Here is a 25,475-nt window from a genome sequence, read left to right as displayed (position 1 = left end):
CTCAAAACACAATGTTATGATGAAAGTCATCCCCTGATAGGGATTGTCTTGTTGTCCCCAGGGGCACCCCGTGGTGTCATTTGGCAGCAAAATGGCCCTCTGTTCTGGATACACCTTGCATGGGGTCACTACCACAAAATCACCAGCAGACTGGAAAGCACTATTCTTACAGTGCTTAAGGTAAGATATTACTGTAATAATGTCTTCAATGCTGAGCCAGATACTCTGGTACTTCCATTAACACAAGTTGAAATCTTACACCTCACACAGAACAGCACTCAATTCCAAACCTTAATCTCTGACTTTCCAGGACAATTAGATAATCACCTTCCTCCTAACAAGATGCTTCAGACACTACAATCCCTAGATACTTCTCCTCCAAAAAATGCCTTCCCTTCCTCACAACCCATACCCAATGATCCATGTGCATTTATTGATGCCAATACTTACAGAAACAGTAAATGGACCAGACATCACACATCTAGAGAACCATACAGGGTCTGTTCAACTAGGTGAATTGAGGGCTGTAATCCAAGTATTTCCTCTATGCCCAGAAACCCCATTAATATATTTTCTGACAGCAAATACACTGTACAAGTGGCAAATACACTCCCCTTTTCTGTGTTCAGATTGACCAATAAACTCATTGATCAAGCCCTCCACACTTTAAAGGAACTTACTGAAAGAAGACAATTTTCACAGTATATTATGCATGTGCAATCCCACGCAAATCTGCCAGGGATCATTGCTCAGATTAATAATAAAATAGACAAACTCATGTCATGGTACTCCATTTCATTGAGTGCCTTAGAGCAAGCATGCATACTACATACTAAGTTTCACATGTCATAATTTTTTTAAAAAAACAAAGAACAATAACCATTGTCATGAGAGCATGCAAAAGTATAATTCAGAAAAGCAGCAACTCAAAGGAGAAATGGAAAAAATCAGGCAATATTAATACATAAAACCACACAATTGCAAAATGAACATTAGCGGAAGAACAAAGAAAGAATTAAAAAAAAACACACACACAAAAACAATAACCAGGAAAAAAATGAACAAAATCACAGAAGTCCTTACCTAACAGAAATAATCTTGAGAATGAATGGTTTAGTATCCTCAATTAAAATGTTTAAACTACCTGCATTAAATGTGAATTAGTGGAAACACTACCTAATGATTTACTACCAATAATAAACTCACTCCCCTGATAAAGACACAAAGAGACTGAAAGTGAAGGGATGAAAAATGATATTCTATGCCAATAGAAATCAAAAGTGATCAGGAGAAGCTATGCATGTAGCAGATAAAGTAAATCTTAAGTCAAAAATTTTAAAAAGACACAGAAAGCACTATGTAATGGTATAGTGATCAATTCAACAAGAGAAAATAAATATGTATACATCTACTGACAGAGCACCTAATTATGTAAAACAAGAATTATTCAATGTAGAAGGAAGGGTAGACACCCATACAGTTATTGTTGGGGATCCCAATAACCTAGTTTTGCCAATAGATCTTCCAGACAAAATCAACATAGAGACTTAGGAATTATACCATACTAAAGGGAAAATGGACCTAACAGAATCTATAGAACATTTAATGAAAAAAAAATGCAGAAAACATATTCTCCTCATAACTGCATGGAAAATTCTTCAGGATACACTCTATGTTAGGCCACACAGAGCATTTTACTGATTTACAAATGTTATCATGTATCTTCTCTGACCTCAATAGAATAAAATTACAAATCAATAACAAACATGTATTGGAATACTACACTGTAACCCAGAAATTGCACAATTATAACTCAAAGTTCAAAACATTTCTAAAAATCAGGCAGAAAAATTTAGAAATTGTACAAATACATGGAAATTGAACACCATACCTATGAAAAATAAATGGATCAATAAAAGGATCAAAGTGGACCCTTAAAAGTTTCTTGAAACAAGAATGAAAACACAACATCTCAAAATCTATGGGATATAACCAAAGCAGTAGAAAGAGGGATAGCTATGGCAATGAGAGTATACACCAAAAAATAGATGATCTCAAATAACCAAGCTAACAAGGCAACTCAAGGAAGTAGAAAAGCAAGAACTCATGGGAAGTCACTGGTTCAGCACCAGTCCACACAGCAAGAACTTATGGGAAGTCACTGGTTCAGCACCAGTCCACACAGCACTACAGAAACAGAAGCAGATTTGACTGTGAACTGTAAATGCACAGAGTGCTCATATGATTCCCCACTGTTATGGTCTTCTTCTAAAAGTCTATACCCATATCTTGGCTTTGTATCAACACAGAATACACTTCATGAAAAATGATCAACTGCTTCTTCAGTATTTCCTGGTGTAATGGTCAGGTATGTGTGCTCCTATGGTATGGACAATATTAATTTGTCTGTTTAACTGCCCCACAGCTTAAAAGACTTTTGCCTTAGCTTGTGTCCAGATGACAATTTTGTTGAAATTATTGCCCACATCCTAGGCCATTTTCCAGAAATGTAAGAGAAGATGTAATTATCTATAGTTCAGAAGTTTACTGCCTGGTGCTTCCAGTTGAACAAACTGATCCATGTAACCCCAAGTAAATGTCTCATCATAGAATCTGTTCTCTTCTGTTAATAAACCCATGGCCAAAACTTGCAATGTCCCTAGGGGAAGTAATAGAGGCCAAAGGGTGAAGGGTGGAGTGTCCCATTCCTTCTGCAGAGTCCATAACAAGTCACTTGTGGTGTGTGGGAACTCATGCCTGTCACCTTCAATTTTGCTTTTGCCAAAACAGTTTTTGAAAGATCACTTTTTCAATCATGTAGTATATTGAAGCTATTGACAACTGGTGTCACAATATGTGGTACGAGAATCTTGATCCTGTGCTTTTGAATATCTGTTTTTAAATGACAACCATTACCCTTATCCTTATTTTGAAATGACAGACAACCATTGCCCTTATTCTTTATTGCCTATTACTTACTATTCAAGGCTATGATGTAGTCTTTTGTAGCTTTAAATGCCTTGTACTAATCACTGCTATGTAGAATTTCTTCTTTTAAGGAATTAGAAAAAAATTATTGAATATGAAGAATATTCTTGGTGTTTCAATAGTCACTTTTATGTATATTATTAAGTCTTTATCATATCCTGAGATTATAGACATCTTATATTTTTAATATCATATAGAAATTTGACTTAGGTCAGTTTCTATGCATGTACAATAAATAAAGTTGAAATCTTCAAAATATAATGTTCTCAACAGTGGCCCATTTTTGCATGAAAGCAAGCACTTGTGTGACTAGAGCCATTTCTTATGTATTCCACACATCCTTTGTCTACATATTTGTATATATTCTTTTGTATATATCCTTTGTGTATATATTTGTATATATTTTTTTATCCTTGCCTTTTGTCAATAACTATTGGTAAAACACATCTTCAATTAACTTATATAATGACTTTATTAACTGCCTTCGTGATAAATTCACAAATGAAGAACCATTTCATGAAGAATAAATTCATGAATAAAGATTAGTAGGAACTTCAAGTTTGAGGAGCTAATAAATAATACAAAATAAAAATTTTTCACTGTTAAATATTGGAGTTCATGGTACGGGTGATTTCTCAGAAAATCTAGTGATGTGTTTGTTCTGAAGGTTGAAGGCTGGCAGATCATGGTGCCCTCAGTTTAGCTGGGAGACAAGGTTATTTTATTCAAGCTGGGAAATGAGGTTGTTTTGGTCTGGGCTGTCATACAGAGAGAATGTGTACTTTGAGGAGAAGCATAGATTGTACTTTTGGAGGTTTTTCTTATTTTAAACTAACCATAAAATGACATAATCATTACTAAATAAAAAATATATAAAAAGGCTGGTAGAAAAATAAAGACAGATTCAGCCTCAGAAAACTTGCTGTATCTTTCTGCTGTTTCTCCACCCTGCCGACACCTCCCATTCACCTAGGACTCCAAACCACTGCTAGGGCTGGACACTGGCACTGTCTAAATGTAATGGTTTGCAGTGTGATTCCTGTAAAGATGTAGGTATTCTAAATATTTTCATATGGAAATTCGGGAGTCAAAATGGAAAATAACTGCTGTATAAATTGATGTTCACAGCAATGATATAAATTGGAAGAAAAAGAATCAATGTATGAGAATATAGAATAATGCAAGTTATAAAACAGGGAGAATGGGAAAAAATGAAAGAAAAATAAATAGAGCACATAAAACAGACACAGATCATTGTAGAAAAGACTGACAGTTGAATGCTTTCCATAAAGTTCAGGGTAGAGGAATGTCAGTTCTCATGATTTCTATATGAAACTGTGATCTACTTCTATCAGCCAGGCACTATCTACTTGTTACCACTCAGTAGCCCACTCATATTAATCCATCAAATGAATTAAACCACCAATGAAGTTAGAGCTCTCATAAAATAATCATAGCAACTCTGACTATTCCTGTGTTACCTAGCATATGAATATTTGTGGGGACATCTTGGGCCTAAACCACAACACTTCACTCTCATTAATTTTACTTGGGATTGTTTTCATGACCACTGTGATCAAGATTTTGTATTGATCAAACCAAACATTTTTTCTCACCTTCTCTCATAGAAAATAAAACACTTCAGTGAGTATTGCAAACAACATATTCTGTAACAAATGGCAACACACTTAGCAGAGATACTCTGATTTATTTATACAGAATTTAGAGATCTGTGTCCAAAGTTGACTGCAGTTCCCTGCCCACAAAAAGAATTTTCACAAAGTAGATCATTAACGGATTTAATTGCAGAAGAAGTTCAGCCAAATATCTCCCTCAGTGATTGAAAGAAAAGAGTAACCTACATAACTTCATGATAACTAGGGGACACTAGCTGCATGGACTTGCCACAGAGCTGAAGAAGGAACCATTAAGGAGAAAGTGAGGTCAGTATCAACACTCTTTGCTGTGTCACAGGGAAAGACAATAGAACACTTCTCTTTGAACTTATCTAGATACAACCACTTTGTCTTCAGTTAGGGAGAGTCATTCAGCCACCATGGCTTTTCAGGACCTCCTAGAACAAGTTGGTGGTATGGGAAGGTTCCAGATAATTCAGATGGCTTTTCTTCTTCTCTGCAATGCCATGGTGTTCCCTCATGTTATATTGGAGAACTTCACTGCCGTCATACTTGGTCATCGCTGCTGGGTCCACATCCTCGACAATGACACAGTCTCTGACAATGCCACTGGGACCCTCAGCCAGGACACCCTCCTGAGGATCTCCATCCCACTAGACTCAAACCTGAGGCCAGAGAAGTGCCGGCGCTTCATCCACCCACAATGGCAGCTCCTTCATCAGAATGGGACCTTCTCAAACATGAGTGAGCCAGACACAGAGCCCTGCATGGATGGCTGGGTATATGACCGAAGCTCCTTCCTCTCCACCACCGTGACTGAGGTAACAGGCTTCATTTTCCTCTCATGAGTGCTTGACCTGGGTGTGTAGAAACAATGAAAATAATGGACATGCTTTGAGCTGTTAATTGCCACGTGAGTGCTGGTTTTTCCTTTTTTTTTTTTTTTCTTTCAGTACCTATTGATGCTCTATGCATATGGGACACATCCTTACTGTAATAATAAATAATAAATATGAACTGACTGTCATGGTGCTTTTATTCTTGTGACTATCACAGTTAAAACAAGTAAATCACATGTCTTGTTAAAAATGTTAGGCTAAGTCAGTAATACCCTGCCTTGATTGCTAATTAGATATATATGGTGAGGTGATCCAAACCTGAATACCCAGACTGAACACCTAGAGTAATCCCATGAGAAGGTATGCACTGATGTTCAGGGTTCAGTACATTCTTCAAGGTTCTTGAATGGTGGCCAAATTTGAGAACTTCTCATCATGGGTTCAAAGTGATCATTAATGTAACCCACGGTGTAAGGGAGTCTCCCTAGATAATATTTTTTAACTGAGGACTGGATGGTATAATTCAAGTATATTTGAAGAGGGAAGCTGTAGAAGAGGACAGGGGCCTGATCTATTGAAAACTGCAGGTGGTGTGAAGGTGTTTTTGTTATGCTGGTTTCCTTGTCTTCCAGTGGGACCTGGTGTGTGAATCTCAGTCACTGAATTCAGTGACTAAATTTGTCTTCATGGCTGGAGTATTGATTGGAGAGATTGTATGTGGCTATTTGACAGACAGGTAAGTGTCTCTGGTTCCCAACTCTCTCTTCCCGTGGGTACTCTGACTGATGAATCATTCGTGCATATGAAAAAAATTAGTGTCCTAGGGGTACCTTTTCTCCAGGGATCTACAAACACAAACGCTAAATTTCCTTCAGTCTGATGAGTGCTACTTTTAAATGTTTGAGTCCTGAGTGCAGATGTGGAGGTGTTTTACTACAGGGTTTCTAAAGAAGATACCACAACATGGGATTTGAAAGATCACAGAGTTAACAATGGGAAGACAGAGGAAGATGTGTCACCACATTGGATCTAGCTTTTTTGAGTGTGCTGCTAGGGAGAAGAACATTGTCAGTGTTGCCCAGGAGCATCATGCTTAGTCCCTTGTGTATACTGCACCAAATGCTTCTGGTGGCATGAGTGGCCAATGCAGGATGGGTGGAATGTCCCATTCCTTCTGCAGAGTCCATAACAAGTCACTTGTGGTGTGTGGGAACTCATGCCTGCACCTTCAATTTTGCTTTTGCCAAAGCAGTTTTTGAGAGATCACTTTTTCAATCATGTAATATAATAAAGCTATTGAAAATGGGTGTCACAATTTGCAGTACAAGAATCTTGATTCTGTGCCTTTGAATATCTGTTTTTAAATGACAACCATTACCCTTATCCTTATTTTGAAATGACAACCATTGCCCTTATTCTTTATTGCCTATTACTTACTATTCAAGGCTATGATGTAGTCTTTTGTAGCTTTAAATGACTTGTACTAATCACTGCTACATAGAATTTCTTGATTTAAGGAATTAGAAAAAAAAATTATTGAATATGAAGAATATTCTTGGTGTTTCAATAGTCACTTTTATGTATATTATTAAATCTTTATCATATCCTGAGATTATAGACATCTTATATTTTTAATATCACATAGAAATTTGACTTAGGTTGGTTACTATGCATGTACAATAAATAAAGTTGAAATCTTCAAAACATAATGTTCTCAACAGTGGCCCATTATTGCATGAAAGCAAGCACTTGTGTGACTAGAGCCATTTCTTCTGTATTCCGTGCATCCTTTGTCTATAATTTTGTCTAATATTTTTATTCCTTGCCTTATTTCTTAAATATTGGTAAAACACATCTTCAATTTACTTATATACTAACTTTATGAACTGTCTTCATGATAAATTCACAAATGAAGAACCATTTCATAAAGAATAAATTTATGAATAAAGATTAGTAGGAACTTCAAGTTTGAGGAGCTAATAAATAATACAAAATAAAAGTAAATTGAAAAAAGTCACTAGCATGCAACATACTTCCAGCACACCAAGTAGTTCTCCCACATATGAGCTATAGGAGTCTCAAAAGGAGAAGAGAGAGAGTAATGGGCAGAGAGAGTATTCAAAAAAGTCTTACAATATACAAATATCAGTGGTTCTGGAAGTTTTATCTTAGATCCCTAACATTTTCTATTACATGATTGTATCTTCTGCAAATAAGTATGATTTAACTTATTGATTTTGCGTCTTCTGCCTTTGGCTCTTTTTTCCACAGCAGCTAGGATCTACAGAACAATACTAAATGACACTTGTGAGAGCTGACATGCTGGTCAAATTGATGATCTTTAGTGAATATACCACGCATTTCCCTCCTGAATGTGACGTTAACTATATAGAGGTCTACTAGGTTCCCTTAAGTTTCAGGAAGTCTCCTTTTATCTCTAGTTGTTGAGTGCCTTTCTAATGAAAGACTTTGGATTTGATATCCAATCTTCTTTGGAGAATAATGTGTCTTAATCCATTCTGTAGGTCTGTAGTAGAATTGTGTTTCTCACAGATCTGGAGACTGGAAAATTCAAGGTCAATGCACCAGTTCACTGGGTCACTGGCAGGGTCTTCCTCTCTGCTGTTTCAATGGCTGCTGTTTGCTGTACCTTCTCATGGCCAAGAAGGAAAGAAGGTGTTCTCATATTGTGGAAGGGGCAATATCTCATTCAAATGGGAAAAAATATCATAGGAATGATTTCTGATGAAGGTGAGGCATCAGAATTCCTAGAAAATCACTCAAGTAAGTTAGGCACATATGGAAAAAAAAAAGAAAATGGAAAAGGAGATAAAGAAAGGTAATAAAACAAAATATGGTGAGACTATCAATAATAAATAGGAATCATACAACAGGAAACAAACAGAAATCTGCAAGTGAAAACTACAATAAATGACTAAGAATCAATGTATGAACTTGAATAAAGAACAGTAAGAATTATCAGTCTGAGTTGCCAGAAAAAAATACTAAATTATAATTAACAGTAGACTGAAGAAGGTGGCTGAAATGCAAGGGCTGTCGGAGCACCATTCAGTGCACCTGCATATGCACTATGGGAGTCTCAGAAGGAGAACAAAGAGAATAGGGGGCTGAGAAATTATATGACAAAAGTCTCACAAAATACAAATCCAATTGTCTCAATAAAATCAAATCAGTGAACTCAAAGACACGTTATAATAAAAATTTTTATCTCAGAGTAAAAGAGAGAATCTCCAATGAAGCAATAAAGGAGTGCTTTTTCACATACAATGGATCCTCAAAAGAATGTTGGATAATTTTCCTTCAGAAAACATGGAAGCATCCCAGCCTCCTCCTCTCACTAAGGGTTATTCTACTGTGTAATCTATGCATCTGCAATTCCATGTTTTATGAAACAAGACAGATGGACTAATGCATCTTAATTTACATTTATCTGTGCTGCCTCTTTCTCTTCTTTCATGGACTTACCATTAATTTGGGGGATACAAGCACATTGCTCTTTGTATTGCTACTTCATATTTCTAATTTCTATATACTGCTCCATGCTGGGGATTCATAACAGTGTTTGTGAGCCTTCTATGGGGAATGAACAACCAGATTACCTCTGATTATGTCATTCCAAACCTAAGGAAAAGGTCAACGTTATATGGCTATTTCCTGTGAGAAAATACATGTTAAATTTTTACATATCTGTTTGTTGCCCAAGGCCAACAAAGCCAAACTCAGCAGATAGGGACTCTTGCCCAATCCATCAGTAACCTGGATGTACCACATCACAGATGTTCCTATTATGTCATGTTAGCCATAATTTGTAGAGTTCTAGAGTCCCAAGGGCTGATTCAAATTCTTTATACACAACATTGACTCTTCATAATTCTATGTGTATGATTTAGTGCAAGAGATATTTATGATATGTTAATATCTCTAACACCGCAGCATGTCTTATATAGCTTGAATTGTTGTCAAACTACTGGTAACCAATTTAAGAATTCTTGGTCACATGGTAACCTATTTAAAAAGAGAGAGATTTGCTTTTGAGAATATCTGCTGCTAATCCTTTATGGATTTTTTTATAGGTGTGAAGTACCTTCTTTGTCCCAATTTCCACCAGGTGTTATTGTTCCAAAATCCCATCTTTCCCTTTTCCATAGGTTTGGGAGGAGGTTAGTTATGACATGGAGTCTATTCCTGCTGGCTCTCATGGAAACCTATGCTGCCTTGGCTCCCACCTTCCTGGTTTACTGCTCACTACGCTTCCTGGCTGGCATTTCCACCACAACCATCCTGACAAATACTGTTCTTCTCAGTAAGTTGGCACTGACTCTTGGATATTAACTAATCTTTGACTTTGACCTTGGTGGTCTACCTTTGCTTGAAGTAAACACTCAGTGATGTTTTCTTTCAGTTGTAGAATGGACAACTTCAAAATACCAAGCTACAGTAACAACATTGGCAATGTTGTCTGCTAGTATTGGACAGATCATGTTGGCAAGCCTAGCTTATGGTATTCGAAACTGGCATTCTCTCCAGCTGGTTGTGTCTATACCCATTTTCTTCTTATTTATTTCCTCAAGGTATGAACCAAATTTCCTCTTTCTCTTATAGGCTCATGGAATAGGAATGTGGGTGACATTGGGACATAAACATTCATTTTGTCTTAGTTCTACACCTGAGGATGTGCTCTCAGAACAGGTTTCTATGTGTGATTGAGAAGCAGGGTAAGTAGGACTGTCAGATAAAATTGAGGACACTGAATTATCTTTCTTTCTTCAGCAGCTTGGAGAGGAATATATGCTTATAGGGTACAGTGAAGACAGAACAAATGCTTCTACCCTGGTCTGAGGGAGTCTGAGCTAATAAACCTTCTTGAGTTATTTGCCTTTGACAGGTTTTTTCATAGGAGCGACTTATGCTAAGCAGGGATGATTGACAGATTTTGTGCCTTGCCCATTATCTTATTGCACATGTACCAAAATCTCATTCCTGGATTTTACATTAGACACATGAGATGCAAGTAATATGTTTGGGATCTTAAACAGAAGCTTACCTTGATTTGGTTACTCTAGTCAAACCTGGGTCTCTGTGCATGTTTTGTAGAATGGTTGGGCAATCTTTGAAAAATAGAATCTTACTGTTGATATTTCAGGGAAGTTTGCTCATTAGATAACATGAGGTGGTGTAAATAAAGAGAGGTCCTTAGGTTCACATGCTCTTTGGTAGAGGAGGAGTGTGGGTCTTCTGAGTAAGGGTTCCCAATTGATCCTGCATAATTCCCCCATGACACACATTGCCCTGAAATTCCTAGAGGAGTGATAAGGGCAGAAGTTTAGTCTTTTGAATATTCTTTCTTGTGGATTTGGATGTTGTCCCTGCCTAACTTGGTGCCTTGACTCTTTTCTATACTTATAATTTTCTTAAGCCCTGAAAATGGATGCCCAAGTGGCCAAGGGTTCAGTCAGTGGCAGGGATGGGAGGAAATTCATGTGGAGCCATCATCTGGGGGAGGATAGTATATACATGGAAAGAAACAAAACAAAAAGGCACGCTAAAACACAAGGGCTAACACACAGGGGAAATAAACATGAGGGAAGCAGGTGTGGAAGGATCCATGAAATTATGCACTGACCCAAGAGAGGCAAAATCAGCAAAAGCACGTGTGGTTAAATTGACAACTTGGGTCATCATTTGGCTATTGCATGGCAGGGCTTGGCATCAGCCTGGAGTATAAGGAAGGATGGGAAGGTTCCTGTTGGGCATAGTGCGAGTATGAGAAACTTCATCCTTGAGGGATGAGGCAAGAATGTGCACAGATAATAAGGGGAAGCCACAGCAATGTTACTACCCAAAATAAATGGTCTCTAAATTTCTGTGCGTCCACACTGATCCAGGAATCTGGATCAGCATGCCTGGGTTGTTTGTGACACAGTGGTTTTAGACCTGCTCACAACTGTAGGATAGAGTGGCTTCTCTTATGGTTGGAGTCAATCCTGGTTTGAGTCTGGACATATGTACCCAAGAGGGCATCTGCCAAGTGTGGCTGCCTTCAGTGTGGAGAGGAGAACGAGCCTGTTGGTTGTTTTGCACTGTTGTCTCACCTCTATCTCTGGTAAGTCTTAGGGTGAATTACAGAATATCAGTTAGGGTTCTATGACCAGATACCAGATAGTAGCATAAAGGTTGTTTGCCAACTTGAGAGCTGAAGAAACCAGGAAATGCTCACCCCAAGAATCCAGAGCCTCAGAACAAGAGGAGCCAATCACATAGCCCCAGGTCAGAACTGAAGGTTTGGAACTCCCTGGAGAGTCACTGATAACAGTCCACTTTTGAAAAGAGAAGGAGCTGGATTCTGATATCCTTGGGCAATGGCAACAGCCATCAAAACACCCATTCAAGAATAATTGAGTTTGTATCTGCAGCTGCTGTCTTGTTCTTCCAAATTTTGGTTCATATTTCAAATAAGATAACTAGTAAATACTTGTGCAAAATTATGTCTCAAGTGTTGCAAGATACATTATTATACCAAAAGGTATTCTGTTTATGTGAAATTTCCATTTAACCTAGTGTTATACTTACTATATTAGACAAAATGTAAGATATATCACTATATTCATGTTACAGATGAAAAATAACTTTTAAGACTTTGTTTATAATTTAAATTAACTATGAATACTCTGATTTTATTTTCAAAGACAAGTAACCACAAAAGCAGAATAGGAATAAATTTTAACCTGAATATTCAGGAATTTCCAGTTGGTTCTTGCTTGGAAACGTTAATTGGCAGTGTGTAAATAGAATTTTTTCAAAAACATTTTCCATTATAGCAGAGGCACTTGAAAATCAGCTTCCACCATGCCATGTATTTGTGTGCATGGCTTTGCAAAGAAATTCCCTACAGATATTTGGGCGATTTTCATTATTGGAGGTGATAATGGATGAGAGAAAGAAGAAATTTCCCCCCATAGCTACTTTTGTGGGTCTGAAGTGCCATTTTTCATTAGAGCATTACTGTTAAAAATAGTAGTTGGGTTCATCCTGACAAAATCCTACATGCATTCTTCCAGAGCTCTTTAATGAAGGAACAGCACTGTTTCTCCAGTTGGAGTGTGAATGCAGACTAGAAACCTTACATAGTTGCTCCAGGGCTCTCCTTCCTTTCCTCTTTATGAAGACTTATACAGGCTTGGATGTTCATCCTCCCAAGAAGTTGGTTCAGAAAGGAGGCCTATTTGGTGAGAAATGACTCAGAGAGATGATTACAGATTAATACACTGAGATGAGTTCTGGAAGACAAGATGGTGTACCCTCTGGCGCACTTATTCATGTCATTCACCCTCATAACTAATCTGCAACCTGGGTAATGTTACTGTTCCCACTACATAGAAAAGAGTGTAGAGGTAGATGGAGCTGCTGCTGTATCCAGATTCCATCATAGTGGAAGGAGCAGGAGTGCTTCTAGTCTGCATGGAATTTCAGTAAGCAAAAATATTTTGGAGGTGCTTATTTTAGGAAAAGAACATGTTATGAATAAGTATTTCTCATGCCCTTTCAAGGAATTTGAAGATGGTCTGAGGAGCTCAGTGCTGCTCATGCCCCAGTGCTCTGAGCTCCATAGTCAATGTGTATCCAACCAAGAGGGGAGCTGATAGGGCTCATGTCTGCCTTCCCAGCTGTGCAGGTGCACTGCATGCAGGCATCATTTCCTGTTTGCCCCATTATGGTACCAGGCAACATGACAGCATGTTTCTTGCCTTAACTGAGCAAGTGGTAGGTATTCGATGGAAGGAGAATGAAGGCAATGTGGAAAATACCATGTGAGAGCTGACAACACTTCCATCATTTTGATCAGGTGGGTGTCAGAGTCAGCTCAGTGGCTGATTATCAACAACAAACCTGAGGAGGGCTTACAGAAACTTAAAAAAGCTGCACAGGTGAATGGAATGGAAACTTCTGCAGACACCCTAACCATGGAGGTGAGCAGGATGGGAGGTGCTTATGAGACAGGGAAGACATAGCCTGACATATTATTAATTGGTTTCCAAAGAGGCAATATGCTGTTGCTGAAAAGCCTGGAGATAGACATTTTATTTCGAGGAGAAAAACAGCTTGATTTGTTCTTCCATTTGCTCCTCAAATTCAATGCATATATCTCCCTCCTCGGGATTTTATTCTTTATATTTGATTACTATATAAATTAACAGATAACACTGTATGTTTTAGTCTTTAAAATGCGATGTTTTGAAGTACATATACAGGGTTGAATGATTAAATCTAGCTAATTAATAGATGCATTGCCTAACATACTTATCCAGAGAGAGCAAATAACATATACTTTACATTTTCAAAAGACTACAATATATTGTCATTGATCCTACAATAGTTCTGAGAACTTTGACCAACATCTTATTCCCTTCCTCCTCCCCACCACAAGCAACCACAGTCTCTGGAAACCATCATTATAGTTTCTTCTTCTATAAAATCAAGTTTCATAGATGCGCTTATAAGTGTGATGATATGGCATTCATCTTCCTGTTTCTGGATCATTTCACCTCAAATAAAGTCCTCCAGGGTCATCCTGTTGTCACAAGCAAGCAACAGGATTTCATACTTTTCCATGAATGAGTAGTATTCCACCACATGTAGTCAGATCCTCCTCTATATGCTCTGGAGTTCCAACAGCTTTTGATGGTCGTTAGCATTTTCTCTTTATAAACTGCAAGCAGGGTGGCTTAATTCCTTTCATCTGATGTATTTCTTTTATTTCTTTCTCTCTCCTGATAACTCTGAGTACTTCTCATTCTATGAGGAATAGTAGTGGTGGAGTGACATCCCTGTCTTATCTATACATTACCAAGAAAGATGTCTGCTGCACTGACACCCATAAGTGCAATGTTAGCTGTGGATTTATCACATGTGACTTTTATTGTGTTGAGGAATTAACCTTGCATACCTAATTAGTTGAGAGTTTTTCTGATGACATGATGTTTAAAATCATGCACAGTTTTTCAATGTCAATTGTACATCAATGACATAATTTGAGAAATAAAAAACATTTTTTGGTGTCCTCTGTCTATGATCACATTCATAAACATCTTTCCAAATCTCAGTTGATTTGTTTTATTCCTCTACTGGCTCTTGACTGTAGCTCTCTCAGTTTGTAGATGCATTCTGCCTTGGGACTGTGCCTTTTGCCCTCCTTCCCGTATCTTTCTTTCTTCCTTTATGAGCATGTTCCATGACTTCCTGTGACAATTCTTTGACAGATCGGGGATAGAAACTTTAAAAGCTCCTGTCTTCAGAAAGATCACCCACACTGACCAGGTCAGTGGGTTTGATAAAACCTAAACTCCTGAGCAGGGAACAAAGTGAATCCCAAGGCTGGAAACCTAACCTCGATGAAGGGATGGATGCTCTGAATGCATACTGAATGTTGTAGTGTGTGAAATGCATCTTTGAGGTTAGGGTAGAACTAGCCATGCTTAAATATTCAGGGATATGTTTCTTTGCAGTTGAGTCAAGTCCAAATGGCTTCAGATGGGCAAAGTCAGTGGTGCCCTGGTGAAATGTTTAACTCCAACATTTGAAGATTTTGAAGAATTTTAGAGTCCAGAATCATGGCAATCATTAATTTCTGTGGCTTGTTAAACTCCACCAGAGTCTATTTCCGCTTAAACTTATGATCTCAACAGTCTCATAAATCATTTAAAAAGTTAATAAAGAGCTCTTAAAAACATGAATGAAGTGACTATAAGTCTCCTATGTAGCCAAGACTGGAGAGCTGAGACTGCTTCATGCTTTTTCCCAAAGCATGGCATGATGATTGGCATAGAATGGAAGTTACAGAGAAAGATGTGTGTGGAAAACATGAAGAACAAGGAAACACCCATTTGAATGTATGGTGCTTCCTCCCCAAGTAAGAGTGACTAGGAAGAACACACAAGGAGAGGTCCCAACGGTAGCTATCATCACCCACCTAAATATCTCTGGAAGCTCCACTCATTTCTCTTAGCGCATCAAAACAGAGTCTCTACTAGCAAATTAAACCATCATACCCTGAAGTTTCACAGTAATATTGGAAGAGCTTGAAGGCCACTCTTAGGTGTAGTAGCCCTCATCTGACATGGATTTAAGGACTTCTTGGAGGCAATTCTTTTCTAGTAATAACACAGTAAAAATGGCCAGTGATCATGGGTTTATGTGTGGGATGCAGAGAGCATCACCAGGAATGCCTCTCTAACACAAGCATAAAACCTGTATTCTGCTGCTGAAGGTATGGCTACAAGCTGTAAGGCCATTCCTGATGGTGTAGGATCCTCCAGGCATGGGAGTAGCTCCAATTTTCAGAATCCCCTTCATCATGGAAGCTTTCTAGTGACAGTTGTAGTATTGATGCACTTGTAGAGGAGGCATGACAATGGAGTTAACATTTCTGAATAACTGATAAATTAATAAGTAGAAGCATTCTGGTAGAAGTAGTTTGATATGCATGTTTATAACCTACTAAGTGGCCTAGAAAATTTTTGAAAGAAATGAACTATTGTGTTGTTTGTTTTCCTACTTCTCCTGAACCTGATTCTTTATTTCTTCTTCTTCTTTAAATGACAAGGAAATTGAGCTATAGCAATATCAGTCACCTTGCCCAGGGTATACCACTATTAAGTGGAAAGGCCAATGTAGCATATCAATAAAAAACCAAGTCTGAGTTTAAATCAAATTAAAGCAAGATCCCCCTGATTCCAAACTCAAGTGAACTCCAGGCTCCTCTTTCATGGAAACACAACATTCAAGGAATTCTACAAAATAGGATGACTCAAAAAAAAAAAAAAAAAAAAAAAAAGGATGACAAAAAATAAAGAAAAATGAAAAAATAAATTGACAGGAAATGATTCTTCTTCCTGAGACAGGAAATCCATATTCCTACCATTAGTAACTAGTGGAGAACAAAACTCCATTGCTGACTCTTCTATAGCCCTATGATATGAATGGGGCTTTGGATTGGAATCTCACTACCTCATCATCTGGTTCCCTTCCTCATATAAATCTAACATACACACTCTTCAATGATCTACATTCCTCTCCAGTTCCTGCTTAATATGTCTTCACTGCACAATTTCCCTGAAGTTCCTGTGATAGGTGAGGTTCATATACCACACCACTTGTATGCCTGCGGTTGTTTCAATGTCTGTATTTTTCACTAAATATGAGAGTTTTTGAACTTAAGCTCTGTGTGTGCTCAGTGCTTCCACAATACCCATCTCTCTCTGACAACTGAACAAGTTATTGACTCTGTTATTATCGAAGGCTGTAAGATCCACCATGAAGGAGGAGCTGAAGGCTGCACAGACAAAACCTTCTCTGTGTAACTTGTTTCACACACCCAACCTGTGTAAACGGATCTGTCTCCTGTCCTTGATCAGGTAGGCTTCACACCATGCTTTAAAAAGTAGTGGAGAATGAGTGTATTTCTTATTTCAGTGTGAACAATATGTGGGGAGCAGAGCTTTGGAGACAAAAGTGAGGAGAATATAAAGAGCATTGCTATGGCTGGGGTATGGGTTATGAACAGACTGACACAGAACCATTGCACAGTGAGGAGTTCTGTTCATCATATCACACTGCCAGGTTCACACTGGAGACTGGTGCTGCAAACTTCAGTCCTGTAAAACTTTTGTCACTATTTTCTTCATTGTTTGCTTTCCTTTTAAAGGTGGTAAAATTTGAAAGAGTGAATTGCATAAATATATGCAACTCAATGAGTGTTTACATATGTAAAGATATATCCATCGCTCAGACCAAGAACAGAAAATATTCAAAAATCCTAAAGACCATCCTGTTTTTCCACAATGTGCCTCACATCTCCCCAGGCTAAATATCACCGATGGTCTCCAGCATCATAAATTTGTTTTAGTATAATTATAAAATAATCTCCTGCAAGCAAATATTCCAGAAAAGAGATATGCCTGTACATTTTAACACCAAGAAATGACTCATCCAGACTTATCTGCTGTTACCTTTAAGGGCTAACCTTCATGATGTGTCTTTCCTGTTTGTTTACTCCAGATTTGCAATAATGCTGCCCACTTTTGGCCTTTTACTGCACCTGCAGCACCTGGGAATCAATGTTTTCCTGGTCCAGATTCTTCTTGGTGCAGTCAAACTCCCAGTCAATTATGTTTCTATTTGGACATTGAATCACAAGGGCCGTCGAATAAGCCTATTCTTTTTCACATCCATGGTTGGAGTCATTTTTATGACCATCGTATTTCTGCCTGAAGGTGAGGAAATAGCACAGGGTAAAAAAGGAAATATCTTCCCCACTTTCCTGAGGATTTTTCAGGTTGTGACTACAGTAATCCAAACAATCGGGTTCAAAGGATTCCCTGAAACCTGTTGAGCTTTTAGGACATTTTGCCATTGAATTGGTAGGAAATCAGCCAAAGGTCAGTAAAGTTGACTGAGATATGTGATTGTCCTCATATTGTTCAAGAAGTACCTTGAAACTGACGCCTCTGAGGTTTGAGTTTCTTTCAATCAGCATACATCATTTCCACATTGGACAAGGACACTTCCCTGCAAACATGTAGGTCTAGACTCATCATTATGAGTTAATACAACCACACTGTATGTCCACTTCTTCTGTATGTCTCTGTCTTATTACTTCACCTTCAGTGATTTATTCCTGTATACTATGTGTCCCCACATGAGTCTCATCTTAGGTCACCAGAAATGCAATCCTGGTATTGGGAGTCACCTTGACTTAGGAACTAAAATAACCTGTGGTCAAGCAGAGAAGAGGTGTATAGCAGTGACAACATATCAATCATGCTTTGCTCTGCTCCTTGTGTTGTAATGTGTTTTACAAAATCCCACATTGGTGGGCCATACTCATCTCTCTATATCTCTTTGGTTCCACACACTTAACCCAGTGGCACTTAAAATTGAGCCACATCCCCACCTATTTCATTTTCAGACAAGGTCTTGCTGAATCCTTAGGACCTCTCAAACTTGCTGAGGTTATATATGAACTTTGGTCCTCCCGCCTTAGCATTCTGAGATGCTGGGATTACAGGTGTGCACCACCACAACTGACATATAGGTTCCACCTCTCTTGAATGTGAAAAATAATGTCAGCTTCCTGCCCTGCAACCAAGAAAACTCCAAGATGTAAAGCTCTAATGAGATTTTTTTTCTTTTTTTTATTATAAACAAATGGGATACATGTTGTTTCTCTGTTTGTACATGGCATAAAGGCATACCATTTGTGTAATCATAAATTTACATAGAGTAATGTTATTTGATTCATTCTGTTACTTTTTCCCTTCCCCCAACCCCTCCCGCCCCTCTTTTCCCTCTATACAGTCTTTCCTTCCTCCATACTTGCCCCCCTTCCTAACCCTAACTCTAACCCTAAAACTAACCCCTCCCTCCCCCCATTATGTGTCATCATCCACTTATTAGCAATATCATTTGTCCTTTGGCTTTTTGAGATTGGCTTATCTCACTTAGCACGATATTCTCCAATTTCATCCATTTGCCTGCAAATGCCATAATTTTATCATTCTTTATGGCTGAGTAATATTCCATTGTATATATATATATATACCACAGTTTCTTTATCCTTCATCAATTGAAGGGCATCTAGGTTGGTTCCACAGTCTGGCTATTGTGAATTGAGCAGCTATGAACATTGATGTGGCCATATCTCTGTAGTATGCTGATTTTAAGTCCTTTGGGTATAGGCCAAGGAGTGGGATAGCTGGGTCAAATGGTGGTTCCATTCCAAGTTTTCTAAGGAATCTCCACACTGCTTTCCAGAGTGGTTGCACTAATTTGCAGCCCCACCAGCAATGTATGAGTGTACCTTTCTCCCCACATCCTCGCCAACACCTGTTGTTGCTCGTATTCTTGATAATCACCATTCTAATTGGGGTGAGATGGAATCTTAGGGTGGTTTTGATTTGCATTTCTCTTATTACTAGAGATGTTGAACATTTTTTCCATATGTTTGTTGATTGCTTGTAGATCTTCTTCTGTGAAGTGTCTATTCATTTCCTTAGCCCATTTGTCAACTGGATAATTTGACTTCTTCGAGTAGAGTTTTTTGAGTTCTTTATAGATTCTGGAGATTAGTGCTCTATCTGAAGTATGATTGGCAAAGATATTCTCCCACTCTGTAGGCTCTTTCTTTGCATTGCTGGTAGTTTCCTTTGCTGAGAGAAAGCTTTCTAGTTTGAATCTATCCCAGTTATTGATTCTTGCTTTTATTTCTTGTACTATGGGAGTCCTGTTCAGGAAGTCTGGTCCTAAGCCGACATGTTGAAGATCTGGACCTACTTTTTCTTCTGTAATCTGCAGGGTCTCTGGTCTGATTCCAAGGTCCTTAATCCATTTTGAGTTTAGTTTCGTGCATGGTGAGAGATGTGGGTTTAGTTTCATTCTGTTGCATATGGATTTCCAATTCTCCCAGCACCATTTGTTGAAGAGGCTATCTTTTCTCCATTGCATATTTTTGGCCCCTTTGTCTAGTATGACAAAATTGTATTTATTTGGGTTTGTGTCCATGTCCTCTATTCTGTACCATTGATCTACCTTTCTACTTTGGTACCAATACCATGCCGTTTTTGTTATTATTGCTTTGTAGTAGAGTTGAAGATCCAGTATTGCAATACCCCCTGTTCCACTCATCCTGCTAAGGATTGCTTTAGCTATTCTGGGTTTCTTATTCTTCCAGATGTATTTCATAATTGCTTGCTCTATTTCTGTAAGGTACATCATTGGAATTTTAATTGGAATTGCATTGAATTTGTATAGCACTTTAGGTAGTATGGCCATTTTGACAATATTAATTCTTCCTATCCAAGAACATGGAAGATCTTTCCATCTTCTAAGATTTTCTTAAATATCTTTCTTTACTGTTCTGTAGTTCTCATTGTAGAGGTCTTTCACCTCTTTTGTGAGATTGATTCCCAAGTATTTTATTTTTTCGAGGCTATTGTGAATGGGGTAGTTTTCCTAATTTCTCTTTCTGAAGATTCATCACTTATGTATAAAAATGCATTGGATTTATGAGCATTGATCTTGTAACCTGCTACTTTACTGAATTCACTTATGAGTTCTAAGAGTTTTCTGGTGGAATTTCCAGGTTCCTCTAAATATATAATCATGTCATCAGCGAACAGGGATAGTTTGAGTTCTTCTTTTCCAATTCGTAACCCTTTAATTTCTTTGGTTTGTCTAAATGCTCTGGCTAGAGTCTCAAGAACAATGTTGAATAGAAGTGGTGAAAGAGGGCATCCCTGCCTTGTTCCAGTTTTAAGGGGAATGCTTTCAGTTTTTCACCATTTAGAATGATATTAGCCATGGGCTCAGCATAAATGCCCTTTACAATGTTAAGGAATGTTCCCACTATCCCTATTTTTTCTAGTATTTTGAGCATGAAGGGGTGCTGTATTTTATCAAATGCTTTTTCTGCATCTATTGAAATAATCATGTGATTCTTGACTTTAAGTCTATTGATATGGTGAATTACATTTATTCATTTCCGGATGTTGAACCAACCTTGCATCCCTGGGATAAAACCCACTTGATCGTGGTGCACTATCTTTTTAATATGTTTTTGTATGCGATTTGCTAAAATTTTGTTGAAAATTCTTGTGTCAATGTTCATTAATGATATTGGTCTGAAATTTTCTTTCCTTGATGAGTCTCTGTCTACTTTAGGTATCAGTGTGATATTGGCTTCATAGAATGAGTTTGGGAGGGTTCCCTCCTCTTCTATTTTATGGAATGCTTTGAGAAGTATTGGAATGAGCTCTTCTTTAAAGGTTTTGTAGAACTCGGCTGAGAACCCATCTGGATCCGGACTTTTCTTTGTTGGTAGGCTTTTGATGACTTCTTCTATTTCAGTACTTGAAATTGGTCTATTTAAATTGTGTATGTCCTCCTCCTTCAGTTTAGGCAATTCATATGTCTCTAGAAACCTGTTGATGTCTTCAAAATTTTCTATTTTGTTGGAATATAGATTTTCAAAATAGCTTCTAATTATGTTTTGTATTTCAATCCTGTCTGTTGTGATATTTCCTTGATCATTCTGAATTTTAGTGATTTGGGTTTTCTCTCATCTTCTCTTTGTTAGTGGGGCTAAAGGTTTATCAATTTTGTTTATTTTTTCAAAGAACCAACTATTTATTTTGTCAATTTTTTGTATTGTTTCTTTGTTTCAATTTCGTTGATTTCAGCTCTGAGTTTAACTATTTCCTGTCTTCTACTACTTTTGGTGCTGTTCTGTTCTTCTTTTTCTAGGGCTTTGAGCTGTAGTGTTAGGTCGTTTATTTGTTGAGTTTTACTTCTTTTATTAAATGCACTCCATGAAATAAATTTCCCTCTAAGTACTGCTTTCATAGTGTCCCAGAGATTTTGATATGATGTTTCTTTGTTCTCATTTACCTCTAAGAATTTTTTAATTTCCTTCCTAATATCTTCTGTTATCCATTCATCATATAATAGCATATTGTTTAATCTCCAGATGTTGGAATAGTTTCTGTGTTTTACTCTTTCATTTATTTCTAACTTCAATCCATTATGATCTGATAGAATACATGCTAGTGTCTCTATCTTCTTGTATTTGCTAACATTACCTTTGTGGCATAATATTGTCTATTTTAGAGAAGGATCCATGTGCTGCTGAGAAGAAAGTGTATTCGCTCTTGGTTGGATGGTATATTCTATAAATGTCCGTTAAGTCTAGATCATTGATTGTGTTATTGAGATCTATGGTTTCTTTGTTCAATTTTTGTCTGGAAGATCTATCCAGTGGTGAGAGAGGCGTGTTAAAATCACCTAGTATTATTGTGTTATGGTCTATTTGGTTTCTGAAATTGAGAAGGATTTGTTTGACATACATGGATGAGCCACTGTTTGGGGCATAGATGTTTATGATTGTTATATCTTGCTGATTTATGCTTGCCTTAAGCAGTATGAAATGACCTCCTTTATCCCTTCTGACTAACTTTGGCTTGAAGTCCACATTATCGGAAATGAGGATGGATACTCCAGCTTTTTTGCAGAGTCCATATGCATGGTATGTTTTTCCCTATTCTTTCACCTTTAGTCTATGGGTATCTTTTTCTATGAGGTGTGTCTCTTGTAGGCAACATATTGTTGGATCTTTCTTTTTAATCCAATCTGCCAGTCTATGTCTTTTGATTGATGAATTCAGGCCATTAACATTCAGGGTTATTATTGAGATATGATTTGGTTTCCCAGTCATTTGGTTCATTTTTTAAATTTTATTTATTTATTTGTTTGACACAACTTGGTTCCTCCTATATTTGAGAATTCCTTTAGGATAATTCCTCCCTTTGCTGATTTGCTTCATTGTTTTTCATCTCTTCCTCATGGAATATTTTGCTGAGAATGTTCTGTAATGCTGGCTTTCTTTTTGTAAATTCTTTTAGCTTTTGTTTATCATGGAAGGATTTTATTTCATCGTCAAATTTGAAGGTAAGTTTTGCTGGGTATAAGATTCTTGGTTGGCATCCATTTTCTTTCAGGGCTTGAAAAATGTTGTTCCAGGCCCTTCTAGCTTTTAGAGTCTGGACTGAAAAATCTGCTGATATCCGTGTTGGTTTCCACCTGAATGTAATTTGCTTCTTTTCTCTCACAGCCTTTAAAGTTCTGTCTTTATTTTGTATGTTAGGTATTTTCATAATAATGTGCCTTGGTGTGGGTCTGTTGTAATTTTGTGTATTTGGAGTCCTATAAGCCTCTTGAACTTGATTTTCCATTTCATTCTTCAGATTTGGGAAATTTTCTGATATTATTTCATTGAATAGATTGTTCATTCCTTTGGTTTGTTTCTCTAGGCCTTCCTCAATCCCAATAATTCTTAAATTAGGCCTTTTCATGATATCCCATAGTTCTTGTAGATTCTGTTCATGATTTCTTACCATCTTCTCTATTTGTTCAACTTTGTTTTCAAGGTTAAATATTTTGTCTTCAATGTCTGAGGTTCTGTCTTCCAGGTGTTCTATCCTATTGGATATGCTTTCTATGGAGTTCTTAATTTGATTTATCGTTTCCTTCATTTCAAGGATTTCTGTTTGTTTTTTTTCAATATCTCTAACTCTTTATTGAAATGATCTTTTGCTTCCTGTATTTGCTCCTTTAACTGTTGATTGGTGCGATCATTCAATGCCTGCATTTGCTCTTTCATCTCATCATTCAGTGCATGCATTTGCTCTTTCATCTCATCGTTTGCTTCCCTGATCATTTTAATTATGTACATTCTGAACTCCTTTTCTGTCATTTCTTCTGCCATGCTGTCATTGGGTTTTATTGATGTACCAATTAGATTTGTTTGCAGCATTTTCTTTCCTTCTTTTCTCATATTGTTCAGGTATCAGTGGACCACTGAGATATTGCAGATTTCCTCTATTGACTTACAATGTCCATGAAGATTTCTATATATATCCCCCCTTAGCCTTCAGTAGGCTGAAGTCTTGGAGGAAGTTGAAAATGCGGTGCTCCACAAGGAAGCTGCCTCTCTAGGACTGGTGGCCTTCAGTTGGGGTATATTCCCTGCTCTTGGGTAGAGGTGCCTCCACTTGTTGACCAATGGTCATCCAAAGGGGAACTAGGCTGTGGGCTGAGGCAAGACCTGTTTGGGCCTGTGTCTCTGGTTTTACCGTCCTTTTGGGGAAACTTCACCCGGCAGGGAAGACTCACCCAGTGGGGAGGTCTCGCTGTTCAGTTCCCCTCAATTTACAGCTACTGCCTCAGCTGGGCTGCCTTCCTCTGCAAAGTTCCCAGGGGCCCGGCCCTACCTCCTGGGCCTGGGAGCCTCACCCTTTCACAGATGAATCTCCTTAGGCTGCCCCTCCTCAGAGAATCTGCCCGCAGTCCTGGAACCTTTGCTCTGCCCCTAAGCATGTCTCTGTGCAGCTCTTCCACCAAGAAGCTTCCTAGATCCTGGGACCCTGCTCTGCACCTAATCGCCTGGCTATGCGGCCCCTCTTCTGAGCAGCCACCTGGGGCCCCGTACAATCCCTCTGAGTCCCAGAGACCCGCAGCATGCCTCTTCCTCTAGACATCCATCCAGTATTCTGGTGCGGTCACTAGGAGTCCAAGAAACTCACTGCATGCCTCCTCCTCCCACCAACCGCCCGTAGCCCTGGGCAATCACTCCGAGTCGAAGTGACCCGCCCCGTTCCTCCTCCTCTTCCAGATAACCCCCCGGATGTTCAGGAGCGGTCGCTCTGAGTGGCTCTGAATCCATGTGACCCACTGCACGCCTCCTCTGGGCAGCCACTCAAGACCAAGCGACCCACCACACTCCTCCTCCAGGCAGTCCCCTGTGTTCAGGAGTGGTCGCTTTAAGTCCAAACTACTCACCAATCGCCTCCTCCTCTGAGCAGCTGCCTGGAGCTCTAATGCAGTCACTGCGAGTCCAAACAACCCGCCGCACTCCTCCTCCTCCTCCTCCTCCTACTCCTCAGGGCAGGCCCCGGTGTTCAGAAGTGGTCTGAGTCCAAACAGCTTGCCACACGGCTCCTCCTCTGGCAACCGCCTGTAGCTCTGGTGTAGTCACTCCAAATCCAAGTGGCCACGCTCCTCATCCTCCTCCTCAGGGCAGGCCCTGGTGTTCTGAGTCCACACAGCTCTCCTCGCCGCTTCTCCCCTGGGCAGCCGCCCGGAGCCCCAGTGGTTGCTCCGAGTCCCAGCACTGTGCTGAGCGACCTTCTCTACAATGCTCCCAGTTGTCCGTGTTCACTGCTCCAGCGGGGGGAGGAGCGTCTCGCTGGGCAGCTCTACTTCACAAAGTTCCCTGCATTCCGGGACTACCGTCCCATCCGGGACGCCTCCCCAACGGGAGAGACTCACCCGGCTGCTTTGAGTTGGGTCCCAAGTCTCTCAATATCTCCTCTTTTGAATCCTGAGTCCTGGAGCAACATGAAATGCAGCCACCCTCTAGGCCGCCATCTTGAAACCCCTCGAG

At 38.8% G+C, this 25,475-nt stretch overlaps 1 protein-coding gene across 2 annotated transcripts in view; it reads left to right on the top strand.

Annotated features, from left to right (window-relative positions):
• Positions 1–25,475, top strand: part of LOC306638812 (organic anion transporter 7-like) — a 99,735-nt gene that overhangs the window by 69,983 nt on the left and 4,277 nt on the right. Inside the window, exons 1-7 of one of the 2 annotated variants that reach the window (XM_079102186.1) lie at positions 4,933–5,446; positions 6,097–6,200; positions 9,634–9,788; positions 9,888–10,056; positions 13,329–13,452; positions 16,781–16,896; positions 17,540–17,754. In XM_079102186.1, coding sequence (XP_078958312.1) covers positions 5,045–5,446; positions 6,097–6,200; positions 9,634–9,788; positions 9,888–10,056; positions 13,329–13,452; positions 16,781–16,896; positions 17,540–17,754 — 1,285 coding nt within the window. In that variant the 5' untranslated portion in view covers positions 4,933–5,044. Of the gene's footprint in view, positions 1–4,932; positions 5,447–6,096; positions 6,201–9,633; positions 9,789–9,887; positions 10,057–13,328; positions 13,453–16,780; positions 16,897–17,539; positions 17,755–25,475 lie in introns of those variants that run through there. The other variant, XM_079102187.1, reaches the window with a different exon arrangement.

Source organism: Sciurus vulgaris, assembly GCF_902686455.1.
Source record: "Sciurus vulgaris genome assembly, chromosome: 11".
In the NCBI taxonomy this organism is placed as follows: domain Eukaryota; kingdom Metazoa; phylum Chordata; class Mammalia; order Rodentia; family Sciuridae; genus Sciurus; species Sciurus vulgaris.
Note: the sequence above shows the minus strand (reverse complement) of the source record. Positions and strands in the feature narration are given on the sequence as shown.